Source organism: Bombus pyrosoma, linkage group LG12 (genome assembly GCF_014825855.1).
Source record: "Bombus pyrosoma isolate SC7728 linkage group LG12, ASM1482585v1, whole genome shotgun sequence".
NCBI lineage: Eukaryota > Metazoa > Arthropoda > Insecta > Hymenoptera > Apidae > Bombus > Bombus pyrosoma.
In genome coordinates this window covers 900,166-922,297 of record NC_057781.1, presented here as the reverse complement: position 1 = coordinate 922,297, position 22,132 = coordinate 900,166, and the positions used below count along the sequence as shown (strand labels likewise).

The 22,132-nt window shown below is 38.4% G+C and overlaps 2 protein-coding genes across 29 annotated transcripts in view; one reads left to right on the top strand and one right to left on the bottom strand.

Annotated features, from left to right (window-relative positions):
* The window catches only part of LOC122573521 (disks large 1 tumor suppressor protein), a 533,282-nt gene extending 517,373 nt beyond the window's left edge, over positions 1–15,909 (top strand). For 16 of the 23 annotated variants that reach the window (XM_043739984.1, XM_043739982.1, XM_043739987.1 and 13 more), the window contains 12 exons: positions 7,370–7,583; positions 7,792–7,949; positions 8,376–8,625; positions 8,846–8,948; positions 9,621–9,659; positions 10,780–10,821; positions 11,863–11,961; positions 13,046–13,195; positions 13,737–13,909; positions 14,013–14,122; positions 14,197–14,288; positions 14,442–15,909. In XM_043739984.1, coding sequence (XP_043595919.1) covers positions 7,370–7,583; positions 7,792–7,949; positions 8,376–8,625; positions 8,846–8,948; positions 9,621–9,659; positions 10,780–10,821; positions 11,863–11,961; positions 13,046–13,195; positions 13,737–13,909; positions 14,013–14,122; positions 14,197–14,288; positions 14,442–14,551 — 1,540 coding nt within the window. In that variant the 3' untranslated portion in view covers positions 14,552–15,909. The remainder of the gene's footprint in view (positions 1–7,369; positions 7,584–7,791; positions 7,950–8,375; positions 8,626–8,845; positions 8,949–9,620; positions 9,660–10,779; positions 10,822–11,862; positions 11,962–13,045; positions 13,196–13,736; positions 13,910–14,012; positions 14,123–14,196; positions 14,289–14,441) is intronic. The other 7 variants (XM_043739995.1, XM_043739975.1, XM_043739996.1 and 4 more) reach the window with 5 other exon arrangements.
* Positions 15,910–18,188: 2,279 nt separating this feature from the next.
* The window catches only part of LOC122573519 (nascent polypeptide-associated complex subunit alpha, muscle-specific form-like), a 329,038-nt gene continuing 325,094 nt past the window's right edge, over positions 18,189–22,132 (bottom strand). For all 6 annotated transcript variants that reach the window (XM_043739967.1, XM_043739968.1, XM_043739966.1 and 3 more), the window contains one exon: positions 18,189–22,110. In XM_043739967.1, the coding sequence (XP_043595902.1) occupies positions 21,689–22,110 (422 nt within the window). In that variant the 3' untranslated portion in view covers positions 18,189–21,688. The remainder of the gene's footprint in view (positions 22,111–22,132) is intronic.

Genomic DNA, 22,132 nt, shown 5'->3' with positions numbered 1-22,132 from the left:
TTGTGTTACGTCACTGCCAAGGAAACAGGTGCGTCGCAGTTGCGAACACGCACAAGCGCAGCGTGCGTCGCGCGACGCGCTGTGCGCAGCTTTTTGAACACGGTGTGCGTTTTTCAATGGAAAATCGTCGATTGGTCAGCTGCTGCTGACTGAATCGGATGAGTGACCAGTGCTCGTTTACGAAAGTAATTCGAGGTGAGCAGCTGCTGACAGCTGGATCGTGTGCACCGATGATATGCCTCGTTTCTATGCTTTACGTGATCGTGCTGATCTTGCTTTTCTTACAAGCTTCCATACCATAAATCAGCCACACTACCAGCAAGTACGTGTAATTTAATGAAAGTGCTTCCGTGACGTTGCATCCACTCGGGTTGAGGATCGTCATTGCATTGGCACTTTCTCTTGACGTTCCCTCGACGTCCGATTCTTGTTCTTTCATCGACGTATCTTCAAGGAAAGCTCAGTGTCGTGTAACATTAATAAGAATTATAAATTAAGTTTATTTCACGGAGAACTATTCTGAACATCATTGGAAACTATTCATGAAGTTTGAGGTGAATTTTGCACCGTCGAGTCGAAAGTTGCGCGGCTCACTTGACCCACAAACGTTCGCTGGGCCATGACGTACAAATGATTAATGTAAATTGCCACGCTGGCTGATTAACCCAATAATTGGTCAGACTGCTAACAAATTATCGATTCGTGAAAAGGATAGAGAAATGAATCCAGAGAAAGCAACTCTCGTGTTCGTTTATTGTTCGAACGCTTTAGAAGCGTCTGTAAGATGAACGCGTAGATATTTTTTTATTTGATCAATATGTAGAATCCATGCAATAGAACCGACGGAGTTTTAAGAAACGAAATTGAATTGAATTCGAATTGGAATCGAAACCTCTTGACCCAGTGACATTTCTGTTTCCGGCTTTAATCGCGTCACTGCGGAACCGCGACACTGCGGAACCGCGTCGAACAGGTGCGTGCAAAACGTGCATGTATCGCAGTTTTGGACGCATTGCGCAGGTAAGCTTGGATCAGCTGAAACTCGCGTGCGCCAGTGACGTCTCTATCCACGAATTAAACGGGTATACACATTCCACAGAAATTTTTCGAGGCAGGTATTCTTGTGGAAAATTATTTTTGTAGACCGAGATCGATTAATCGAGGACAGATCGAGCGTGGAATGAAGCAAAAATAGGTGATAGGTATTTTCATTCGAGGATCTATTAATAGCTTAAAGGTACTTTTGTATTGCGTGTCAAGGATATTTGAACAGATGAAATTGAAATTCGAGGAGAGATTGAAACTGTTTTTAATATATATTTTAAGAATCGAAGGCATAGTCTTAGTTTAATATAAATAAGTTTATTATTCATATATTCTGAACAGTTTATAAGGATAAACATTTGCATTCTCGGAAAGAATACAAATTGCTTCTATGTTCTTTTATAACATAGAAGCAACTCGAGTTTCCTAATATGTTGGTTATTATTCGGAATGTGTCGTCATTTTATGTGGGATCTCTGACAAAACCCAGAAACTTGATAACAGAGCTGCTTTTAAATTGAGACTTCAAAGGAATACATTTCTTCCTTTACAATCCCAACCTCTCAAATGAAGCCATTTTTCATTTCAAGTAATGACGCAATAAAGAGGCTCGGATTACAATTTTTAATAAAAGCCACTATGCACGCCTATCGAAGTTTCAGCTCCGTAGATTGTCGTCAAGCTGCATTCCACAGGGGTTGCAACGACGATGTGGTCATTTTGGATCGAAGGACAAGCTTTCGGTGGGTACGAAGCGTCACTGTTTAAAGCCGACGTTCTCGAGGTAGTCCTCGTGTCGAGCTAACGAAATGAAGTCATTCATGAATTAGCAGGACGATAGGCTGGCCGTTCTTGTGAACGGTCAATTAACCATGAAATCGTACTCTTGGTCAACGTTGTTGTATAAATATTTCATGATCAGTCGGGTCCTCGACCGTGACTGTGATCACCAGAGTTGCAGAAGTTTCTAATGAAATGTCGCACAAAGCTTGCATATCTCTTTAAATCGTTTGAAAAGCAACTGAATGGTTGTTCTTTCGACTATTATAAAAAAGTGAATCCAGCCACTAAGAACACATTATTGCATATTTATCAGGATACCTTTTATGAGAACATGTAATCCCTTTATGTGTGCTTATTTAGCATATACCTATTCAAAATAAGTTTCTAAATGAAAGAGAATAAAACATGCCAGACATTCAACAGTTTCAGCAGTTTCAAACTCTTGTTGTGCGATAATGTATGGTACACCACGCAACGTATTGACATTTCGTGCTTTGCTGTGGTACCGGCTAAATATAGTTGCTCTATGGAATAATCGTTACCGACTTGCACTGCGGCCGTTTCTCTCTCTCTCTCTCTCTCATTTTTTTTCTTTTGCCTCCTAACTGGTCCCCCGTTAATGTCAGTCATTTCCCGCCAACACAAGGATACGTTGAAGCTTCTCTAACAATGTTCATCGTTCCATAAAACTTCTTAATAATCAATGAAATTATTCGAACAAGCACCAGTCGATCAGTCTAATAAACCTAATAAAGTATAATACAAAAATGGACTTTAGATGATTGTCGAATGAACACTGAGCTTCCAAAACTCGTATTAAATTCAGCACCGCTAGTGCACTGTATCGCCCCTCAGTTTATCCGACGTGTGCATTGCGACGTGACCTTAATAGAGTCCTGGAAACGCAGCTGCACCGGCCGACCACTAATTTGAGGTCTTTGTTAACGCAAGCGAGAAGTTGGTGCGTTGAGTGGCTCCACTGAAACGGAATGAAAATCAACCTTTCAGGGATGAAATCCTTCCTTTGGGCAAACGTAAAGACAAAGAGAGGAATAGGACAGTGGAACTCGTAGAAAGGAAAGACGATTAATCCTAGATTTTTTATGCAAAGTTCAATTGGCTCTGAGATATGGTAGAGCTACTCTCGTAAAGCAATAAGCCGTGGCTGAATAGACTCGAAAATGTTGAGATCTTAATTAGAATACTGAGCATTTTCCCTCGGCAATAGAGTGTAGAACTACTCGCGTCTCTCTTGAGTTTCGCGAAAATTCGTGGTTCGTTGAGATTTTTGCGGGCGCAGCTTTAATTAGGGCTATCCAGTTGCCAGCATGTGATTCGAGGTTTCGCGACTCATGCAGCCAGCGATTACACTCCGCTCGTGCCTCCCGGCATTTTTAGTTCTATGACATTTAACCGTAGAATATTTACAAAGTGTTCGTTGATGAGCTTTATGCCAGGAAACGTCAAGCACCGAGCTGCAGTTGTGAAAGCCTTATGGCTTGGTGGTTTGTTGACTTCGCTGCAACGTTAATGCCTTTACGCGGCTTCCAAGTTGTGAATCGTGAATTTCTCATTTGTAAAGAATCTGAACAAATATTATTTTGAAACAAAAGTTGGCCAAGAAATCGAATTAACAATAAGTGCTATTTTATATTGCTGTATCACTACAGTGTTGTAGTGCTGTTGGGCATACAGTGATACGAGTGAATATCGATGGTCTCGAATCTGTGTTAGACGATGTGTCGCGAACACTCAACCCCAATTCTGTCGATAGTATCTGGTTGTAGAACTTGATTACGGACGTCTCTCGAATCAGCTAACCAATATTGTGAATTCTCTGGTTGTGACAGTGGAATTCGGATGACTTACACTTTGTCGAACTCAATTTTGGAAATTTTTTTTCAATCACAAATTCGATTTCGACGATGTCACAATTGATTTATAGCAATTAAGAAAATAGTAATTCTACATAAAATCCTAAATATCTTGAAATTTAGGAAATAGCAACTCTAACAAAATCGCGTACCGGAATAAAATTGAACTGAGACAATTTTTAATTAATTAAACTTAATAACGCTGAGTCTGTATATTCGAGACGAATAATGAACTGTAATTGTAACAATCAAGCAACACATTTTCAAATGACTATTGCCTCGAATACCAGCTCGTGCGATATGCAAGCTATTCCATACTCAATCTCACGAATGCTAAGATACTATCATACTATCATACATATCATACCATGCCTATCGCATGATACCAGTCACGAAGCAACAAATCTCTCTCGAACAACTACAATGGACCCTCCAGCATGATGAGGAGCGAAATAGGAGTAAGCTGAAAGACATCGTATGTAAGATCCATTTTCACGAAACTCGAGTCTGTAGGATGCATAGAAATCTTTGAGACGACGACATATGTTCTCGACTACTTATCATTTTCGCGAGTCCTTGGCTTGTTCGTAGCGACAGATACTCGAGCTCTGCTGCACGGCCGATCTGAAACGATCGAATTTCAATTTGAACCTTAATTAACGCGATAATTTCGCCTGTCTACGAATTCTGTCACGTGAATGCGTATTATGCACATCGTGGAATATTTCCGGAAATCTGCTGGCCTCTGCTACGAAGAGAGAGGGATTTGTACAGCAATCTCGAGACAACGTGATACCCGTGTTCGCGTGGTGATTGACGTAGCTGCGTACGCTCTAAAGTCACCCTTTGAAACGGTTATATTTAGTGGTATACATAATTTACTGTCTTGATGTTGAATTATAAAAATGTTTTTTTAATTTTTAAAGGGAGAAGGAATTGTGTATATACATAAGAAGTCGTTCTTCGTAAGACAAGGAAAATTGGAGTAATTGTGGAGATGTGATTAGAAATGTGCTGAATGGTTGATTGTGAGGTTTAAATGACGAGATAACTCGATGTTAAAACCGTCAAGTGTATTTAAAATAATTAATAAATACAAAGAATGTTCACTAAGACGCTTGGTACAAACTGATTCGCTAAAGACTGTACATAGATCGCTAATAAGATTGCTCGAGACTGAGACTGATAAAACTGCTCGCCTTGCGATCGCGTTCGTTTATTTATACTGGTCAGGGGAGTACCGGAAAATTTAAATTCGTCTTTGTTTGACGGTTGCACGTAGCGGCGACATTGTTTTACCCGGAGTTTATTTATTATTACATTACGTGTATCCTAACGATATTGATACTCCGAGGCAAAACAACAACATGATTCGAATTGTCCTCCAGCTCATGTGCCGCTACAGAAATAATTAAACAATAATATTGGTATAACTTTTTGAGACAAATTAATAATCCATAAACAAACTGAGACATTGACAATCCAAATTAAATTAGAATTCTTGCATTCGAATTTTATTTTTAACGAAGAAAGTTTCAAGCATTTGAATTAAGAAACGATTCTATAACGTAGTAAAAGCATTGTTAATTGTCTGTGATTTTTTCAGATTTTCTTAAAGCACAGAGCGGTAAACAGACATAAATGACCCAATTTGTCTATGATATATGAAAAGATATATTTACCTACGCATATTAATGCCATGAAAATTAATTAGTCTAGCGGGATAGATTGCGATAAAGTAATTCTATTTAAGAATTCCGACTTGTAGTTAACCTAAACCTAAAGAATTAAAAGTATTTTTAGTTAAATCCAAGACAAATTGGATTATTAAACCACACGATTTCAAATTAAGTGTAGTAATACTAATAATAATAATAACAATTTCTCTCTCTTCGTTCTACACAGGAATTTTTATTACTTTATTACATTATTCATGGTAATACGGTTTCTTTATGCGTGTTACCACTCCTCGTTTATACCAATTCGATTCAAGCGCGAATATCAATGCAATTGATATAAACTGGTAGCTCAAACACAGAATATTGACAAACGAGCCCCTGTACGTGTCTGGGCCTTTAAAATCGCGTCATCCAACACACAATGCATCGACCAGGTGGAGAAACGAGGTTCCGTTCACAAATTGTTTCGTGTTCCGTCTGTCGACGCGGGAATTGTGTGTTCCGCGACAGAGAGACGCCTACAGGAACTCGATTCCGACTGCGTGGTGATTAACTGCCTAAGCTTTCAGAACTCTCGACCAGAGCAAGGAATTTCGCGTTTCCTCTTTTCTTCACATCCAGTGTGTTCGTAACGAGAATGGATGGTCGAGTGAGATTTACCTGTCTTGCGATTAGCCTCGTCGATCTTAATTAAACTCTCTGTTCCTCGAATAAAATGCTGCAAAATTTGAATAGAAAATTAGTACGTTCTCCAGGATAATTGTATTGTGAACAGGTTTTCACTCGCCATATAGAAAGGTTATTTTTATTCAAATAAAATACTACAAAATTTCACAACGGAATTCTACGCGATAACGACAAAAAGTTGCTTTATTTTTGGTTTATATGTTAATATCCACCCATAAAATCCTCCATTAACTAATGAATAGTTATTATCTATTATTATAACACAATTATTTGTTAATATATAAAATAATAATAAAATAGTGTTTAGTCATCTTGGCAGAATGTCCAACATTTTCGCAATAAAACTTTATATCACTTTATTTGAATAAAAATGACTCTTCTGTAGAATGTACAAGGACTTTCGTATATATTTATATACATATGTATTTTTTCAACAAGAAAATAAGCAGAAGAAGGGGAAGAAAATAAATTGAATTTCTCCCTTTGAATTGTTCGTTTCATTCGTTCTTAACCTGATATTCGCGATTTATTTAATCTATGAATTCATCAGATATATTGGAATTATATAATGATTTCAAGTGTTTTATTGGGAAAGTACACCTCGAGATCAGTCGTGTCGCGATCATGCTTGTATGCAATAGTTTGAAGAGCTACTGTAACGCGCACGGCTTGTTCTTCTAAACTAATGACTTTAATTAAAAATACTACGAGATGCGAAGCAATTAATGACCGGCGACACACTTTAAGAACTCGATATTATTTGAGTCCGTAATGAAAAAACTTTTACCCTTTAACTGGAGGAAAAGAGCGGCTTGAAACTCGTGTTGCCTCTTTCATTCAAAATGAGAAGTATTTCTCAATAAAGAAAAGATATGTTTTTTTTCGCGAAAGTTAGAGAACGATATATATGTACAAATAACATATGTACATTACTGACAGATAAAGAGATTCTACCATTGTATCTAAAGAAGTCGATTAAAATCAAACTAATCAACTCCACTTTTTGTTTATTTGTTAATTTCATTACATAAGTATACAACTTATGACTTACTTGTGCAAATTCATTCATTGCAAGAAGATGACACACACACTGGTAAATTCTGAGATGAATTTAAAAAACTTTGTCCGCAAAATCATCACTTTTCTATACTTTTCAATTTAGTTTTGAAGTTGGTCTTTAGGAATTCTCTTACTTTGAAGTTGGTCAACGTGACCCTTAAATGACTTACATGATAATCGGAAGTAGTGAACGACTAAGGTAAATTGAATGTGATAATTAAATAGCACCTTTTATTTTTACAGAGAGGTACGTACGGTCGTGCTCAACAAAGGTTCCTCCGGCCTGGGTTTCAATATTGTCGGTGGCGAAGATGGCGAGGGAATTTTTATTTCCTTCATCCTAGCCGGAGGTCCCGCCGACCTCAGCGGTGAACTACGTCGCGGCGATCAGATACTCAGTGTCAATGGCATTAATCTTCGGACAGCCACCCATGAAGAGGCCGCCGCGGCCCTTAAGGTATCTTCAAAGCATCTCCTATATTTCTTACTAAATATTCGTGTTCGATTATTATCGAGTTCGATCATCGAATTCTAGAAATACTTCCAAATTTTTTGATATATTTTAAGAATTGTCATCTCCGAACAAAGAAATGAACGAAACTGTACCAGTCGTAATTGATTCGATCGTATTTAGTAATTATAATTTTTGTAATATTTGTATCCAGGGTACCGGGCAGACAGTGACGATCGTGGTGCAGTATAAGCCTGAAGATTACAACAGATTCGAGGCTAAGATCCATGATCTTAAACAACAGATCTCTCAGCAGAATTTGATGACAGGCACCCTCATGAGGACCTCGCAAAAGAAATCGCTTTACGTTAGGTAGGACTAATAGGAACTATAGATAATGATATCAATTTAACTTATAACTACGGACATTCGTATTTTTACTATCGCCACAGACGTATAATCTTTCAGATTACTGGGTAATTTCATTTATTAAAAAAGCCACTATTAACATTCCCCACACGTTCGTAACATTTAAAATCCTTCAACGAATCTTGGCAATGAAATAAAAATTCGAACTGTAGTTGTGAGTTCAGAGATTCTTCGTATATTTTTAGATAGAGTCGAAGCTTTTCTTCTCAAATAATTCGCTCGCCAAGATTCAAAGCACGTATAGCCAAAGGCAAACCTACATCTCTTAACGGTAGTGCTATTATAAGTTAAGTCAATATAAGTAAAGATGGAAGTCTTAAACGAAAGAATCACGAATACACCGTAAATGACTTCCATCCGCTTTCACAGAGCGCTGTTCGACTACGATCCTAACAAGGACGACGGCCTGCCGAGCCGCGGTTTGGCATTCCGTTACGGTGAAATCCTACACGTGACGAATGCCAGCGACGATGAATGGTGGCAAGCCAGAAGAGTGACTCCTCAGGGCGAAGAGGAGGGTCTCGGCATAATACCGTCACGCAGACGATGGGAACGGAAGCAACGCGCTAGGGATCGTTCCGTCAAATTCCAAGGCCACATGCCAGTCATCCTCGACAAGGTGAGTTCGTTCGATCGGCTGCGCGTGAAATCAAGAAGAAGGACGACGGGATCGTATCGATATATTGATTACAAATCAAAATTAAAAAAATTGGAGGAAAATATTAAAATTAGAATAGAATATATAGATGGATATTTCTTTTAATATTTTTATGACATTTTTATTAAAAATAATGTAAAAGAAAAGTGTTTAACAAGAAGATATAATTCTGTTATCACAGCAATCAACACTGGATAGAAAGAAGAAGAACTTCTCATTCAGTAGGAAGTTCCCGTTCATGAAGAGCAAGGACGACAAATCTGAAGATGGTTCAGATCAGGAACGTGAGTGTCTTGAAACATGACCAATTCGTATCCTGCACGTTCTGTGCATGTTCAGACCCGTATATATTACCTATTGTGGTTTTTTTTACGTGAAATTTTTTTTAATTATCGTCGTATTTCTCAGTCACTATATATGTATATATTATCTAGATCATATTATGTTTGAACTTATAATTAGTACCTTTACATGTGTCTTGATATCCCCCTGTTACAACGATGATTCTATGTCATTTTTTATGTTTTTCTTTTTTTTTCTTCTTCAACTTAATCTATCGAATGGATGACCTCGATAAAGATTAATTGTCGAACATAAACTCATAAACTCAATTGTTTCCCCTTTCGTTCGATCGTTCTTTAATTTTTTTTACTTTCACTCCCTTTGATTGACCGATATTAACATAGAAAGTCTTTTTATTAAACATGCACCAAAGTCAACTCGACGAAAAAAGAAAGAAAAAGAAAGAATCGTATCGGGAACGTAACGGAAAAAGCGTAAAATAAATGGAACGCTATCTCTTCGAATCTGAAAGCCCGTTTAGAGGTGCGTTGGCAAATTAAGGTCATTTAGTAATTCGTGACAAGTACGACGAATACGCCCAACTTCCGATTGAGCTTTTGTGTTTTTACCATGTGAAAACGTGACATGTGTTTTGTTTTTGCCTGCTTGTGTAGGGTCGCCCACGACACCCGAGAACGAAAACGATCCTACACGTAAGTATTCCAAGTTAGTCAACGAGAAGAAACAAGATACAATCACATAATACACCCACATACACACATACGTTATACCATACACAAAACACACGAGCGCGCGTGCACGTACATTTCTATTTTGTTTTTTAATACGAAGAAATCAATATATCGAGAAATTAATATACGAAAAGAATCGATAAGACGAGAAAGAAGAAAGATTTTTCAAGGAAAGACAGAAACGATATCAGCGACCCTGTGAATTAGTTACGCTTCTCGGGAGGTCTCTTCTTTCGTACATCCTTTTCTATGCTTGCGCCCAGCACTCTGCAACTTCATCCTTGCACCAATTATACTCGCATCATGCGTTTGGTCACTAACATCGCGATCGAGCAAACTGTGACACTTTACTCGACTCGCTTTCTAACTGGCTAACCTTTTATGGTGGATCGTGGTAGTGGTAGAGCCACCCTCGAATGCTTGTAGAGATATCAGCACGTGTAGTGATCGATGATGAACGGAAATTTTGACGTTGCTCGTTCAAATTTCTTCCGATCGTCGCGCGAGTGCAAAAGGATTGGTATGTGGAAAACTTTATTTACGAAAATTGTGAAACTTATTGAACTTATGACGAAAGTTATCCCTACGTGAAAATCATTAAATACTATATTCATTGTTCTGAAGCAAATCTCTGTTAAGATATATTTGGCACCATTTTCAAGAGAAGTAGGTCTTAGAATTCTAATTACTTTTAGAATTCTCAGTGAAAGCACGATCTATAACTCTGTAGCTGCATCATTTCTCTATCGTGAACGGAACGACTTGAAAACGTTTTACTTTATAGAATGTTCGATCCTTTTACTGACATTTTCACCGGTACTAATAAATAGTCACCGTGAATTTATAAGTTTAACGAAGCGAATAAAACGTAACGAGCGAAACTCGCGTGCACCGCGGAAAAACGAGAGATCGTGCGAGCTATCACGATGGGCCAATCAGGGCTATTCGAAAAGCTCGAGCTAGCCCCGCGCGGTAGGGAAGATGATTGCTCATGCTTAAAGCTTAATTAATCCTAGCAATTATTAACGGCCGCTTATTAGTACGCAACGTATACTGAAATATTGAACTTGTTATGTTTTAGCATTCATGCTGTGCTACACCCAGGACGACACTAACACCGAAGGTAATCACGTCTCTCTCTTTCTCTCTTCACTTTGCCACCTCTTTCTGTCTCATCCGTTCCTATATACATACGTATTTGTATCTTCTTTTTGTTCCCCTACTCTCTGCTTGCCTTTCATTCCAGTCCCCATTATGCATTCCGACCCCTCCCCCCTACCATTCCATACCCCAAACCCCTCGTTCTCTTCGTTTCATCTCGGTCGCATCAATTAACAAAGCACACGTTCATTACTGCGATATAACGATCCGTTCGCGGGACGAACGCATTGTTCGACAACGTCCTTTTGTCGTGGCGCGTTGTCACTTTTGAATACCGCGTTCTGCCTCTCGCCGCATTGTCGATTAACGAACCCACCGACTTCCAAGAGAAACTACGAGCCGAGCAATCGAACTGATTTCACTAGCGGAATAATGGACCTTTTTTCTTGTTTTAGTCTTCATTATATTCTATTTCTTTTCTCTCTCTCTTTTTTTTATATATTCTGTAACATTATGAAGTATCAATTTATTTGAAATTGAAGTTAAAAGTCTCGAAGCTCTAATTCAGTGTTTGAAAATTTGGAAACGAAGGATTCAAGTTAAGGGATGCATGTGTAAGCTTAAAGAATTTAAGTTTAAAATTTAAGTTTAGAACTAGGTCATCTGGAATGGGTAAACAAGTCGAAATTTCTGTATAGAGTCATAAAATTTCAAAGTATCAGTAGCACTATAACCATCCCTTGCTGCATTAACAAATTGTACCTCGCTCGAATCATCAATGATCCATGACATTTACAAAGAATTACATTTCAAACTTTCATCCCTTCAACAATCGTAAAACGAGAAAAAGCCGGCATACGATAGAATGAAACGTCCTCCACGTGTAAAGCTTCGCTAGATTTCTTCGAAGCTAATATCCGTTGTCATGGAACGATTTCACGCAGACGGGACCGCGGGTTTCGTCTGAGTGTTACTACACTTTCATTCTCATCTCCTCTCACATTTCACCGCGCGCTTCTTCTACCTGTTTCATTCATAAAAAGATATCTGTCTTACGTCGCAGGGAGTAGAGAAATTTTGTATCGTGTCGAACTGCCTTATATGGAGGAACTGACGTTAGTTTATCTGGAACAGGAGGACGATAAGAATAATGACGAGTGTAGTAAGTGATGCACAATACACGAAAAAAAGAGTCATAGTGTGTGAAAAAACAGGAGTGAACAACAGATACCAATTTAGGTATTCCTTGACTAACAGGCTATCGAAACGCGGTTTCGATCGTCGTGCGGATCCTCTTTTTTTTTAATAGCAATTATTGTTTCTTGTTTTCTTTTTTACTTTTCTATGTTTTTCTCTTTAATTTTTGTGCCTTTTTCTCTGTTTTTTAATTCTCACCACTCTTTGCTCACGAGCACTGACCAAACGCCGAAAACACTTAGCGCAATTGGGACAGTCGCGACGTGCTTTGTGTCTGTCCATTTTTTCTGCCGATTTTGATTTCTCTGTAATACTAATTATCCTCGTGTAGACTTTTAACGAGAGTCACAGAAACCTTACGTAGAGTACGAGAAACCGCGTCGCTTCTCTAAAATTTCCAATCACACATTCATATTTTAGAGGTTCCAGGCTCAAGTTTGCAACCATTTACCAAGGGAAATTCAATAAAAATTGAAAGAACCGCGTCGATAACAACGAGAAGCGATGCGTTCTGGTAATCGTGTTAAAATCGTTGTAATCACGTAGTATAGAGGATCGATTATAAAACACGATCTCTATCGCCATCGAGTGTATTAGCATAGTCGCCACGTAACTAATGCCACGTCGACCTTGATAGTTTTCGATCGCCTAAGTTTAGGCAGCTTACCAACCTTTTTTAGTCCCTTTTACCTTGCTTCGATTTCCTAGGTGCTAAAGCATGGATCATTTCTCGTTCGAGGTGGACAGCAAAGTATAATAATCATTCCCGGTCGCGTTTCTGTATTATTCATAACCAGCATATAATTATATGTATACTTGTATCTACTTATATCAAAGTTTCTTGTAATCGAAAGTAGTATTTCAAAATCAACCGTGTCGTTCTCTCTCGTCCGAATAGATCAAAAGTTTCTTAAATCGAGAGAGAAACTAATTTGTTTCCCTTAGCTGTTTGAAAGAGTGCAAACAATCTAACCGATGATAACAAAAGCTTTTTATCACAAGCCCCGTTGTCACGGAAATACGAGTGTACTTTATACTGGAAATTACAGGCAGCGAAGAAAACGTGCTGTCGTACGAGGCAGTCCAGCAGCTCACCATACAGTATACCCGACCTGTCATTATCCTCGGTCCTCTCAAGGACCGCATCAACGACGACCTCATCTCGGAATTCCCGGACAAATTCGGCAGCTGTGTGCCACGTGAGTTGAAACAAAGTTTAATCTAGCCCGCCTGGCGATTTGGGTCACGCGTTGCTTCCACGAATCGCGAGATTTCTTCGGATTTCGTGAACATTGTTCGTCGGATACAATTTGTTCTCTCATTACGACTGTAATATATTTCTTTTTAAGTTAACACTTTGACTACCATTGAAAACGTACATGTTTTACCCTGACAGTCGCAATAAATTGAAATATTCTACATCATAACGTTTAATTTCTGCAAAATATCATATTTGCGTTCTGTTGCTACCAATGTTACCTATGTCATTCATATTGTTGAAAATTTGTTGGTGCATGAAATTCATCTTAATTTAAATATTTCGAAAAATTTAGTAAAGCGTGAAAAGAAATTTCACGAATGCTACTATATCCTATGTTAATACTCCAGTGTAATCGCATACTTATTGTTACGATTAGTATTTATTAAATATACAAAGTTTCAAAGATTCGTTTGATCAATTGCTTATGCCAATAATAAAGTCAGTTTATGGAGATGGTTGGACGTTTCTTATTTCTTCAGATACAACGAGGAGTAGAAGAGAGTACGAGGTGGACGGGCGTGATTATCATTTCGTCGCATCTAGGGAACAGATGGAGAGGGATATTCAGAATCACTTGTTCATTGAGGCCGGACAGTACAATGATAATCTATACGGCACGTCCGTGGCGTCCGTGCGAGAAGTTGCTGAGAAGGTAAGGGGAAGCAAATTATTCATAAATATCAATGCGCACGTAAAACCAAATAACGATGTCTGATATTACAAATTAATAAAAATTTCATTTACGACTAATATAGGGGAAACACTGTATTCTTGACGTGAGCGGAAATGCCATCAAGAGGTTACAAGTGGCGCAGCTGTATCCCATCGCCATTTTCATTAAACCGAAGTCCGTGGAGTCAGTTATGTAAGTGACAATGCTTTCGGCGATTCGTTAAAAAATTGAAGTGTAGTTTAACGAGCTATTATTCGTATTTAAAGGGAAATGAACAAGAGGATGACCGAGGAGCAAGCGAAAAAAACGTACGAACGAGCACTGAAGATGGAGCAAGAGTTTGGAGAATACTTTACTGGTAAGTGATTTCCAATAATATAATGACTGTTTTATTACGAAACTCGGAAACGAGTCATTTGTCGATAAGTCCGATAATTTAATTGGCACAACGAGCAATCAATGACAATTATAAGATTGAGTTATTGACATGGAAACCATCTTTATGTTGCAGCCGTGGTGCAAGGTGACACGCCCGAAGAAATCTACGTGAAGGTAAAGGAGGTAATCGCCGAGCAGTCAGGCCCGAACATTTGGGTACCGTGCAGAGATCAGCAACTGTGACGTCCTGCCCCCCACGCTCAGCCCGGTCCGAACGCTTGGACTTTACCTCCGAGGCGTCAAGCTTAATTACTCTTAATAAAATAATCGAGTAACTCTCTAATGCCTTCCCCGTCCCTGTCCCAAAACCCGTTCCACCACACTTCAACCCACCTTCTACACACACACACATACCCGCCCAATCGAGTAGCACAATGTTCCAGTTAAGGCGTTAGCCGCGCACCAAGCTCGTCGAAAAAAGAAGACTTCGCATCAAATAACGCTGACAGTATGTGAAGGTATAGAGGAGTAGAACGTTCATGGAAGGAGATTAGGTTAAGAGAATAGGCAGAGGATAATAGTAATCGAGCATGTTTCGAAACGTGTTCGAAATCTCCATCGCGAGAACTTGGAACTCGCGATCGTTCACGCCGCGAGAAAGGTTTCATTGTTGATTATATAAGGATAAAACAGTCAATGGCGTGTTCCAGCTGTATTTGTTATCCGTTTCGACGAGAGATCTGATCGCAGAATATTTAAGGCGTTTTAAGGATCCTTCCACCGAGAGATTGTTAGGAGGAAGGATACATGTTATAATGTTAATACCAGAAGTGTTTCGTTGTATTACGATGTTTTCTCATGATTTCCACTTGACGAGTGGGTTTGTTGAGCAAGATTACGAGCATCGTCGCGTATTTGTCATCACGTTAAATTTTTATCACTGTATTAAGATGTCAAACACGAATACACGACAGTTCGATCGTTAACAGGAATCAACCCCCTTGTCGCAACAAAGAATGTAAAACTGCTTCGTAATTTACAACGTAAGAGAAAAGCACAGAGGACTGCATCGTGTATTCGTCTCGGTATCGATTTTAACGTGTATGCATGACGACTCGACCGGCGCAACGGAGTCGATTCGTCGAGAAGACGTGTGTTTTACCGAAAGACTAGCGTCGCGGTTCTTCGATTGATCGAATCGCGACGTGTTCTGTGTGTGTTATGTTGTATGTATACAGTTCACGCAATTGCTTGAAAATACGACGAGAATAATAGCGAGTAATAAACGAATGATCGGCATTTGGCCGAAGTCGAACGAGAAAAAGGTGAACCGAGAGGATACGAGCGAGAAAACAAAAAAATAATAAAAGATAATAGATGTTTAAGATAGATTTTCGTCGCGATTATTTGTATGACGCGCACAGCACGTTAGACGCTTAGACAAAGAATTTTTCACGCGCAAATCGCGACGATTACGGCGATGAAAGCGTAACAATGAAGAAAGAAAACGAGACAAGGTACGATAATATACTGAAAAAATAAAGTAAATGAAAAAAAATGAAAAAAAGAATCAATAAAACATAATACTTGGCTTCACCGAACATACTATATATGTATAGCTTGGTCCGGTTAATTCTGAGCGAAGTAGCGCGGTATTTTTTAATGTACTTAATCACAATAAGAAGCGAACAAGAGACAGAGGGGAATCGACAACATTCACTGTCTGACGAGATGAAATTCGAACGTATTAGAATGCACTGGCAGGACAAACGGAATAGATATAAAGGAAACTAGAAAAGCAAGATAATGGGACATTCTCATTGAGAGTCTGTTCCACGATATGTTCTTTTTTTTCTTTTTTTTCTTGCTATGTTGAGGAAGGCGAAACAAGGAAGAGAAAAAAGCAAATAAAATAGAGAAAATGAACAAGAAGCGATAAGATCCAGACGCATGTTACGAACCTCACGATTCATCAAACCTCACAGGACAAATCTCTAGATGCTAGAATAGCGATATATAATGTTTTGTACAGCTAGATTACTAAGCCAGTACTGGGTTATGTGCAACATTATATATACATATAAATAAAAATATATATAAATAGAAAGCGCGCGAGAGAGGGAGAAACGAGCAGCAAGGAGAGAAAGAATGAACGCTATTGTAATTTAAATACCACTACCAAATTATTATTACGATAGTAGGTATATATATACATACATACATATATATATATATATATTATTGTAAATATCTATATCCGGATAATCGAGATGGTATATAGTGATGGCGTGTAACCGATCAGGAAACAGGTGGTAGCGAGTATTTCTCGGGCGTATCGAAACAAGGATATGACGCGACGAATTGTACACGTTCAATCGTACGTCCGATGCAAAGAGGAACCGTTACCTTCGAGTTTCGTTTTCTACGATTGGCCCGTGCCAATCTATAGAAAGCTAGATGCGTATGCGTAAAGATAGAAGGAAAACAGAGCAGATATTAACGAGGACAGATCTTGCAAACAGTCCGCGTTCTATAACATTCTGAAACAAAAACTTTGCGAATAACTTTCAGCATTATCTAGATTAACGAAACGCCTTCGTTGTTCAGCCATTTTCACACAGGCGATCAAAAAAAAAAAAAAGAAAAAAAAAATGAAAAAAATCACGAGAAGAATCATCGAATGGCATCTTTTCGATCACATTACGTATCCTGTGTTGAAGACAGATCTGCATATCTGAGCATTAAATCTGGACGAGTGGATACGAAATTACGAAGGAAGTCGCTCATCGAAATACATAGTACTTACGAGTGAATAGAAAAATGCGAGAGCATTTGACGTACCGAGGAAATGGTGTAGGAAGGATGATGTAACGAAACTGTAGCAAGGGTTATGAAATAAAGAGAGAGTTTATAGAGAACGCGAGATGCATCGTTTGGGAGAGAATGCTCGTTTAGTCAGAGCTTGTACGTAGCTAAAACTGTATATCGTCGCAATGACCACACACCTACACCTCTTATTTCACAATCGCCGATCCTGCAAGCGATTTCGCTGATCGTTTCGTCATCGTCAATTGCCTTTCCTTCGGTTGGACGAGCGAAAAGGGCAGATTTCGCGTTCTTTTTTCCTTCCGTTTTTAGTTTATTCGTAGGATGTGATTCGCGCGATCGAACGACATCGATTCGGGTATAATAATAATTAGCAAGGGTACGCTTTCTACGAGTTATTTTTCCTACGACAGAATCCTGTGTTTAGAATTGTTAACGCAACAGCCGTCATACGTATTTACAAGAAAAAGAAAGAGAGAGAGAGAGAGAGAGAGCGAGAATAAGTAAAAAGGGAGTCGTGTTATCGATAATTGAAGGATAAATCGAATGGCAAGAAACGTTGACGTATTAATATTATCGCACAGGACGTGCCTGAAAACAGAGAAATTAAAGGAAAAGTGAGAAAGCTTGGCTTCGCCGAAAAATAATGAGACAACCTTTAGAAAAAAATAATAGAGAAAGAAGTGGAGAAAGTAAGATGATAAAAAAGACGTTTGTCTCGATGTAAAGGAACGTATAAAGAGAATAATTACTACAGACACTTATTATACATCTCTATAGTCTATTTAATAATATTACTTATTGAATTGTCAATCTCATGTTCACCTTGTTTCATCGTTTTTAAATAGTTAATAAACGTTTTACCAATTTTAAATCTGTGTCACCTGTCTTTCCTTCGAGCGCGATTCCTCTTAATTCTGACTGGTTTCAATTTGTAGTTCGAGATTTCAAAATTTAAATATAACCTTAAAAAATGCCAATTTCAAATTATACTTTTCCGGTTCGAAGCTCTCAAACGGGAGGGTAGGTTTTAGAGAAATCAAGAAGTCGCAGAGATCGGTAAAAATACTTGTTTTTATTACATCGATAGGATAACTCGTTACTGTTATTAGCGAAAAGAAAATCACGAGTCGAGTTCATTACGAAAATCGAGTTTGTCGGTCCATTGTGACTTGTTGTTCGATAAACTTGCGGTACAGAGCAATGATAAATGACAATGACAATAATAATACTAATTAATTAATATAACCATAACTCTTTCTTCTTTTTTGTTTTTCTTAATTTTCTTTTTTTTTTGTTTACTTAGTTCCATTGTTTAGACGAATCACAGAGAGAATTAAATTTGTATCCTTCCTCGCGTATTTTTTTTTAACATTATTATCCATTAAACTAAACTTCTGAAATAAAATATATATATATGTACGTATATATACATATATATTTATATATTTATATATTTATATATAATATATTTTGTTCTTTCTCACATAGAATTCCTTCTTCTCGTAAAGCAGCAGCGGTTTTTTCTTTTTCTTCAACACATTTAGAAGTATTCCTCAAATATAATATATAAATTACAATGGAGGAAGAGGAGACGTTACAGCTAAGAAATGTACATTCATAGTTCGGTATTATGTATATATCGTACAATAAAAAAAGCGGATAGTCGTGACAGTGGTAGTAATAGTAGTTGTGGTAGTTATAGTAATGGTAGTGGCAAATAGTAAATAGTAATAGCGGTAATCGTAGTATTCGTAGTAGTATTCGGTGACCGGTAGTAATAATAGTAATAATAATTATTATTATTAGTTAGCGATAGTAACTGCAATAGCCCCTATTATATTGCGAGAAAGTATCTGCGTGTTGTGTGTATATATATATACATACGCCCGTAACAGCGCATTATTCGGCTTCTTTTTTCGCTGAAATTACAACGTTCTTCCTCGAGTTAATCTAAGCCGCCTGATTTTTTCCCTTTTCCTTATATTTTATGCTATTACTCGTGCGTAAATATGTGTATACGCCCCTATAGTTTGCATGAACAAGTGTCGTGTTCTTTTTGACTACTTACACTATTATATTCGGTAATTCGGTATCTACTTTACATTTAAAAGGTACATTACACGCACAGTACGTACAGTTACTTTTCCCTTCCTATCTTGATTCGCCACCCTCCAATCCGCCTTTCGATCTATTTTACTTCTACTATAAGTGTGTATATTATATATGTATATAATATGTAACATATATAATATAATATATTATATATCATATATAAATATGTAATATATTATATATATATATATATATATTTCTTTTTTTTCTTTTTCCCTATGTTCTCGTGAACTTCGTTCCAGATTATTTTTTTAACAAGAATCGCATATAGGATCACTGACCGCGAAGGAATCCGAAGTCCTTCGATGCATACATTTGCATGGCAGGTGACACTAGCTTTTTATTCGAAAATAAGTTATGTACACGTGTAAACTGCACTTCGTCCACGGTATTGTTCGGTAATATATTCGAGTTTAGAAATCGTCAGCTAAATAAAATTAAAACGAGCAGCGAGCGAGCCACCAGCCATCGGTCGATCACGGCGACAGACCGGAAACGTTCGTTCAACGTACGAAGACTAAAACGGTATTCCTCTTTCTCTATGCTTACTGTACATCGCGAAGAAATCGGTATAACATAAATCTTAACGAACGTTCATCCGTCGATCAACCAGAGATGCCTGGTCGCGTCTCTATTCAAATCGATGCAACGCATAGGATATCGAGAATACGCATACGGATATTTCCCTGAGACTGATCAGAACGATTGGATAATCTCTGTACACACGGAGTAAAATGAAACGCGCCCGCGAGCGTGCTTAGATTTTGCTAAAAAACTTGTAAAAGCTTCTGTCTACGATACGTAGGAGGTCTCTCTCTGTTCCTTTCAGTGTTCAACCTTCCCCTTCGACGCACACATTTAATACGCTTTCGAAGATATAAGTACGTAGAGATCGGTTCCATCATCGCATTCGATGAATTCTTTCGTAAATCGGATGCGTCAATGATCCTTGTACACGTTCACTGCTGAACATTTGTAGCCTTTAAAAGACCTACTATTGATAGTCTCCCGTGCGTTAATATAAAGAATAGCTAGAAAATTAATAACCGCTTACATTTATTCCATAACGAAAAATGTTTCGTCAATTCGACAGGTTAAAGTCTAAATGAGAAACAACTTGAGCATACTAGTTAACGAGCGTGATAGTGATAATAAAAACAAATAGAACTAGACAACAGTGAACGCGTCGATTGCATTTTCTCGCCGTTCCAACAAGTAAACAGCTGAATATAATCTGAAATGGAAACCGCTAATTCGTAAATCAATCATCGTGAGTTCGATGAAACTTATTGCACACTGAATATTACCATCGGTCCGTTTCTTTATATCTCTTAGACTTAACAAACACTGATCGATCGCGCTTATCGGTCGGCAATCGTTCAATGGAAAGCAGACTCGCGAAATTGCACATCCCAAAGAAAATAAAAGGAAGAAAGAGGAGATAACAAGAAACATAAATGCTCCATATTTTTCGACGATTAATAAACGCTTACTTAAATCTACAACGGTAAACACATAACCGAATTACATTTTTAATCGACTCGCTAGTACCTAGTAAAAAAAAAAGAGAAAAGAGAAACAAAGACAGGGAACAACAAAACGAAATTATTTAAATTAATAACGTGGTAACGTGACAAAGCTGATAGCGATTGGATAATTCGTACGTTCCAACGTTCGTTCATTGCTAACTTAAAACAATCACATCGATGAGCAGAGAACGTGAGACATACGTGATGCTCATTCACGCGGAGTTTCAAGTTCTCCGTTAAAATCGATTCCTTCAACAAATAATCGCACTGACAATAAGCGCGTGGACTTCCACCAGATTCCAATATTACGATTAAAATCTACACGGCTGGAGCTCGAACGAAAGATTTCTCTTCCGATTCTTCACAAAGATTGTTCAAATTCTCTCTGTTTTCTATATCAAATCGTTCAAACCAAAGAACAAAAAGTTCGATCAGGATGACGATCTTCATCTAGAAAACATGGTTAAAGACGTCATCATCCCTCGGCCCCCAACGGATATATCGATAAAATATCACTGTGCTCCATTTGGAACATCTGTCAATAAATACTGCTAATAGAACGCGTCAAATGCACTGCCATTGAACTATCTTCCTCTTCGATCGTACCTGAACCACTAATTCTATATACTTCCCGTGTATAATTGTTCGTTCGATCCTGTTTGAACAGAATCAAAGTAAAACACTAGATCTTGATCAAATGGAACTTTCCACTTAGCCGCTCAGTGACTTTTTACGGCTAACGATATCTCCCGATTCACGTTGAATCCGTGACAACTGTCTTGTTACCCTGTCGCGTTCTTGCTTGCCTTTCGCGTTTAGGCGAAACACTGGAGATCTTCTTCAACGATTCCTTCGAGGCGGAAGTTGACGGCTTCGCCTGGGGTGATGAATGCCCCAGCGACGCCTCTTGTCACCTTAGGCTGATGACCACTTTCTCTACGTTCAACAGGGATCTCACTTTCTCGTTGTACTTAATCAGAGTCACCTTGGACCCTCTCACGTTGATTCGCTCGCCGCCGCTGAGCAGATGGCAGCAACGGGATTGTTCCAGGAAATCTTGCAGCTTCAGTTCTCTCATGACGTCGCGATGAGCGATCGCTGGTGGACCAGCGTGAGCTTTAGGATTCACTTGACGCAGCAACGCGTCCCTGCTTTTTATTCTTAGGGCAGCCATCAGATCCTGGAGGAGAACCCACTTGTCTGGATCGTTGGCGAGGGAAAAGAGAACTGGCAGGTTCACGTCGCCCATTTCTATCTCGATTTCATCTAATTCGGGTTCTGGACTGTCCATAGGAGGATCGTCGAGGGGATTGTAACCAGTTTCTTCTGGGTCTGAAACAAATTTATCGATGAT